Source organism: Haliotis asinina, chromosome 8 (genome assembly GCF_037392515.1).
Source record: "Haliotis asinina isolate JCU_RB_2024 chromosome 8, JCU_Hal_asi_v2, whole genome shotgun sequence".
Lineage (NCBI taxonomy): Eukaryota > Metazoa > Mollusca > Gastropoda > Lepetellida > Haliotidae > Haliotis > Haliotis asinina.
This window is the reverse complement of record NC_090287.1, coordinates 10779809-10786339: the sequence shown is the minus strand read 5'-3', so window position 1 is coordinate 10786339 and position 6531 is coordinate 10779809. Positions and strand designations below refer to the sequence as shown.

General features: G+C 39.8%; 1 protein-coding gene across 2 annotated transcripts; it reads left to right on the top strand.

Moving 5' to 3' along the window:
• Window positions 1–2740: 2740 nt before the first annotated feature.
• LOC137293810 (uncharacterized) lies at window positions 2741–5751 on the top strand. Of its 2 annotated transcripts, none has more exons than XM_067824564.1 (5): window positions 2741–2864; window positions 3242–3374; window positions 3950–4083; window positions 4270–4423; window positions 5361–5751. In XM_067824564.1, exons 1-5 carry the CDS (start codon window positions 2813–2815, stop codon window positions 5545–5547), a joined length of 660 nt encoding a protein of 219 aa, XP_067680665.1. In that variant the 5' UTR covers window positions 2741–2812; the 3' UTR covers window positions 5548–5751. The 2 variants fall into 2 exon arrangements, with proteins under 2 accessions (XP_067680665.1, XP_067680664.1); XM_067824563.1 differs by having other exon boundaries at window positions 2741–2873.
• The last annotated feature ends 780 nt before the right edge of the window (window positions 5752–6531 follow it).

Genomic DNA, 6531 nt, shown 5'->3' with positions numbered 1-6531 from the left:
AATATTTTGTGCAATACATATCACTTCTCTTAAATCTTCAGATTTCCCATTAAACCTTGCAATAATCAGATAGTATTTAACTGATAACTAATCTTTTTATATCTTCTGTTGCGTGTGGAAAGTATCATCCATATTGCTATGCATATATCAGTCGTACCGTCCAAGGACTAAAATACAAATTAAATGATGTCACAGTTGAACTTCGTTGTGTTAAATGTTTTTTACATAAAGTTTACTGATATTGACAAGTCACCTGATGGGGTCATTTTCACTGTTTGATGAAAGCGAGATTGTGTGTACATATGTTACTGTTGACAAAAGTTTTGATTGGAGCATTTGTTGTGCAGTATTTGTGAACTTCAGTGATCAAACTCATAATGTATTTTTCTATGACTGATTGTGTTTTGTAATTACATGTTTCTAAGTTATATTATTTGATATTTGTCAATAAATGCACCTAAAGAATGCTAGTTGTTGTATTTTACCTTTATATTCATGGCAGAATATGTGAAGACAGAGAGTAAGTTCTCCACAGTTTTAGATGTGGTGGGTGTTACCTTCTCAACTGGGATAGGATGAAATGTGGCAACCAAGTCAAGACAACCCGATTCCATTTGTTGAATCATAGTGACTAGCATTGGTTGTTGAAGGTTTGCTCACAATCTGGCAAGAGGTGACAATGGTGAAAAACAATACTACGTTTGAATGCTTTACTTCTTTGTACATGTTATTGCCATATAAATCACTTATGTCAATTTTCAGACAGTGGCATAAATGTCGCTATTTTCAAAATGTATCTAAACTTTTGTATAGGACATATGTATTAACTGGATGATGTCAACCCTACTTTCAAGAGATGCTTCATTCTGAAATGAAACACTCCACTGCAATATTATTCTGCTATGGCTGTCATTTACGCTTGTCCTAAACCTACTTAGCTTTGTAAGTACATGCTGGAGGCCAACTTACATTCAGTCGAAAGGTTACAGCATTATGTGATTGAGAGTCGTCCTGCAGGATACATTCAATACGAAGGTAGTTTATTAGTCTTGAATTGGGTTTCTATTTGTTCATTTGTTCTTCAGGTTGCAGAGGTACTGGAAGTAACATTCCACATGCCTTGGATCTGTCAGTGCATATGTGTTGCATTATATATAGTACCTCAACCACTTGCAGTGGTCATAGCTTGCTCCTGACTGTACATGTGAATTACCTTACATGACCATTTCCTATGGCTCATGCGGCGCTCGTGGCTTGTTTCTGACAATACATGTGAATTGTATCATATTAGTATATCATATAGCTCATGCGGCACTCGAGACTTGCTTCTGTCAATACATTTGTACTGCAATATATTACTATATCCTGTGGCTATCATGACTTGCTTCCGACAGTGCATGTGTATTACATTATATTACTATGATCTGTGGAATATGCGACGCTCGTGGCTTGCTTCTGACACTACACATGTATTACATCATATTACTGTAATCTGTGGCACATGCGGCGTCGTGACTTGCTTCTGTCAGTGCATTTGTACTACAATATATTACTATATCCTGTGGCGATCGTGGCCTGATTCTGACAGTACATGTGTATTACATTATATTACTATACCCTGTGGCACATGCGGCGCTCGGGACTTGCTTCTGACAGTGCACGTGTATTACATTATATTACTATATCCTATGGCACATGCGGCGCTCGGGACTTGCTTCTGACAGTACATGTGTATTACATTATGTGACCACATTCTACGGTACGTGAGGCCGTCATGACTTGCGCTATCAACGCTGTAGGACAACACATATTTTCATCTCACCACCGTGTGTCATGCATATGATTATATATAAATAATAGTACTATGTTGCTCATCAGGAGTTATAACGGACGATAAAATAGAAGGTGTTATATGCTAATAAATTGCGTACATTATATCACAAATGTTGTGTGCATTTTGACATTAGTAAACAGGTTCGGGCAAAAACATGCTGAAAAGGAGGCAATAAAAAGTCATTGTCATTGTTTGACTTATTTAACACCTTGGACATTATGCTCGTAGACGAGGTAAATCTAAGATCAGCATGTAATGGCATCGGAATGGAACATGTTCTGTATCTTCAATCAGTTATTACATTACCACCTTCAATCCTCAGATGCACACATCTGCCTCATTCCACTCTATAACATGCAATACCACACCTACTGTTTAATAATCCTGTCACCTCGGGGACATAAAGCCTTGACATAGCTTTTACACCAAAACAATCCTTGAAACATTTGTGGGGCGGTGGGGTAGCCTAGTGGTTAAAGCGTTAGCTCGTCACGTCGGAGACCCGGGTTCGATTCCCCACATGGGTACAATGTGTGAAGCCGATTTTTTGGTGCACCCCGCCGTGATATTGCTGGAATATTGCTAAAAGCGGCGTAAAACTAAAACTCACTCACTCACTCACTCACTCACTCACTCAGAGAAACATTTGTATGTACCGAGTTGAACCAGTATGAGTGCTACTTTACCGACAACAGCTCTTAGTGCATGTTTCCATAACCGTTTCTCGTATTTTGTTGGTAATAGCTTCTGTACTTAAACCATAAAATATGCTAAAACTAAACACCCCAAGAGTGTAATATTGTTTGCAGGGTTTTTGTAGCTGTCATGTTGTTTGCGGGAGTTCTAAATCATATCGTGGTATTTACATGTGTTATATTATGTTTTTATGTTGTTTGCAGGTGTTTTGCTATGTTGTCGTGGTACTTGTAGGTGTTATTCTGCTGCTATGTTGTTTGCAGTTGGTTTGTGGACTACAGAATGAAGTTCGCAGCTCTCCTGCTTTTAGGAATTATGATGTCAAGAGTAAACGGTTTGGGTGGTAATGTGAAACACAGCCAAGATGTGTCTCCCCGTCTCCGTCCTAACCAAATGGATACTCTTAATCACCTGTTGTTTGTTATTATCTCATGTATCTCTCTCCATCTCATAATATTAAATAGAATGCTTCATGTTGTTCTAATACCGATTACCATTATAAGGTATTCGTTTGAAATTAAGGAATTAGCCTTGACTGTGTAGATGATAAAATATATTTCTATACATTTGTGTACGTAATACATATTGAAAGGATGGGGTTGTCCTCGAAAAGATTTAATATCGAACCACAGAAGTTACACAGGAGGCTGTGTACTTGAAATCTATCCATTTTAAACTTACCATATATAATCAATGATCCTATCACTGCAGCTAGATGCAACCTTATCGGCTTCTTGTGGGACATTAACGACATCTGTCACATGAGACTACTGCGATATTACGTCACCTTCGACGGTGTTCTGACGCGGGAAGACATCCGCAACACACTCAACGCCGTGTGCAGGTATGCATGGCAGCTCGCAAACATACATGAATATCCATTTCTCCATTTACATCCCCTGTACACATTCGCTGCCTACCATCACCAGAGTGAGTGAGTGAGTGAGCCCGGCTTGATGTTACGTATAGTAATAATCAGGTATATCACGACATGGAACACCAAAAAAGGTCTTCACACCATATACCCAGATGGTATATGGTAAAACAACCGCAGACATTCACAAATATATATATATATATATATATATATATATATATATATATATATATATATATATATATATATATATATTTTTTTTTTTTTTCTTCTTCTTCTTTATGTATGTTTTTTTTTGTCCGCGCTGTTTATATTTCCTCAAAGAGACGTATTTGGTGCGCGAACATTCGTCATTTGGTGCACGCCATGTGGTGTTAAAGTGACATTATATAAGCAGAGATATTATCACAAGTACATACGAGTGCATTGTCAGTGTGTTATGTCGTGGCGGGAGCATCAATACTTGGTGCAATATGGTCGGAATCCACCACCTACTCGTGTTTTTATTTAAGTCTAACGGTTATTTGGATGCTTTCTTCCAGTGAGGTTACCGAGGAGCGACTTCTGTGTGTATCACAGTGGACGTCGGGCTGTGACAACCGCGACACCCTCCGCAGCTATGCTGCTGTCAACGGCCTCTGCACCGACGACCACCCCACCCAGTATGCTCATCAGCGTAGGTTCATCATCATCATCAACAACAACAACAACAACAACAACAACAACAACAACCACTACCACCATTCTCTCATATTCTCCCTCTTAGTGCTTGTCGCCGTTGCCTTTATTGTTGCCACCATCAACATTTTCATCATCATCTTCTTCTCTTGGTGATAGTAAAATCTATATTCCTCTGTGCTAGTTGTGACGTCGATCCCTCCCCGTGTGAACGCTACCTGTATTTGGGGACGAGTAGCTGCATCCATCAGGACCTGTACCGAAATTATAGCGTGGAGAGCAGCCTTTGGCTACAACCGTTCCATGTCGGAGGCTGAGATTTTTCAGCATCACCAGACGTAGGTATTGTTTGTTAAAGAAATAACACAATAACACAAACACATACTTAAATGAGATTTCGATTTTCTTTGAGTAAGACTTCTAAAAGTATTTGCTCATAACACGAGTAAGATCTCACACTCGAAAGACAAGTGAGGTGACAAATGTCTCTGGGTTATCAACTTCCTGAGTGTTTCAGAATGATCAGATGAATCGGATACGATGGTCGTGAAAGAACCCAAACAGACACCACCGAGCATCTGATAACTTTTGTATGCAAGTGAACAGTATGATAAAAATATATTTTCACGAAGGGAACCGCATTTTACATCTTTGGGGATTTATCACGAGCATTCATTGTGACGTGTAAATAATTAAAGCAGGAGACTACCCTAACAGTTCCGTTGCCCAGTTTGCCACAACGTCAGAAAGTGAACCCGATGTAATGCTTTGCTGTCTTCGATAAGTTTCCTGAGTCTACACCTTGGTTCACTGCAACAACTCTAGGACCAAATGTCAAGCAAATATTTTCGTCTGCTTCGCGTACTAGGAGAATACGACGCACCTTTGACGTCGTTTTCTATCCCAAACGTTAGTGGATGGGGAAAAGACCAGATACAAATTCAGCAGGAAGACAGGGTTCCTTCTTACACCATGTAATGCATTTTTCAGGCCACAATAATGCGCAGGTTGCATTCATGTCATCTCGCAGGATAACATTTGCTTGCTGATCATTAAGCTGTAATCGTTATATAAGTGTTTTCTTATTATACAGGACAAATCTTCATAAAATTCTATGCAAGTCCTTGCACCAAGTAAACGGTAGTTTATCAAACACTATATCATATTATATAAATACTACAGTATGAATGATTGAAATGTATTTAAAAAAGACAAACGTGCCAATCGTTGATACTTCAATGCAGGTTCCTCAGATATAGTCGTTTTCCATTTCAGTCAGATGAACAATGGCATGTTGTGTATGTATTCGAGCGGGGAGAGCGTGATGCCCCGGTGTGTGGTAGGGGACGAGGATGAAGTAGAGGGGTTGAAGGCTGCCTATCTGTTGGCTCTCCTCGCATACGCTCCTCCAGGATTCATCTATAACATGACCTACATAACTGATGTCACTGACAGACATTAGACATCACCTGCATATCCGATGTCACCGACAGACATAAGGCATCATCTACATAACCGATATCGTCGACAGACATTAGACATCACCTACATGTCTCTGAAAGGCGAATGACTGATGTCCAATGCAGTCGTCTACTGTCGTCATTGCAACCGTGTGTTGGCTGCCGATTACCTGTACGCTGCTTGTATACGGACATAATAAATGAACATGCCGAATGATATCAAAGTTTGTTTTGTTTAGTTTCTGGATGCGTCAGGTGAATGTTTCCGTATGACTGTGATTGTATAAATAAGGTATGAAGTACTGAATCCTGGTGCATCGTGTGAGTGAATCCATACTTCACTGATTTGTTTACAACTCTCATCTTATGTTCACGTCCGTGCACAAGCAAGCAGTACAACTCTCCGTGGCATCTCATCTTCACGTCCTTGCACAAGCGAGCAGTACAAGTCTTCGTGGCATCTTTTCCACGTACGTCCGTGCACAAGTAAGCAGTCTTGGTCTTTATGGAAAAACGGGTGAGTGTTTTACGTGTTACACGCCACAGGGACTTGTATCATTTAGAGACGGCGTTCGAGAGATATATAGGTGTATAGATCTTACCCTAGTACTATATAAAAGTTATATAAAAGTTATATAGTACTAGGGTAGGGTCTATACACCGATATGTCTTTCGAACGTCGTTTCTAAGGGATACAAGTCCCTGCGACCAGCACCATGTTTGATTCAAACTCCCCAAAACAGTGGAGGGGCTTTTATCCTGAAGGGCTTTTGACCGAGGAGCTTTTGTCTCTGTGACTTTTGACACGTAACAATTTAATTACGGAAACCCAAAAGTTTAGACACTCTCCGCACGATGGAACATTTCTCACAAAGGGTTTGAAGAAAATTATCATGCAGATATCATGAATATAACGTGTCTAAGGAGGATATAATGTTTCTTTACGAAGGCCTCGTCCGATCATTGGCCCATGGTTGCTTTTGCTC

Bases quoted from the DNA above. Each gene is read 5' to 3' on its own strand.
- LOC137293810 (XM_067824563.1), top strand. From the start codon at position 2,813: ATGAAGTTCGCAGCTCTCCTGCTTTTAGGAATTATGATGTCAAGAGTA. The intron at 2,874-3,241 runs GTAATGTGAAAC...CTATCACTGCAG, and splicing joins AAGAGTAAACGGTTTGGGTG to CTAGATGCAACCTTATCGGC. The intron at 3,375-3,949 runs GTATGCATGGCA...GCTTTCTTCCAG, and splicing joins ACACTCAACGCCGTGTGCAG to TGAGGTTACCGAGGAGCGAC.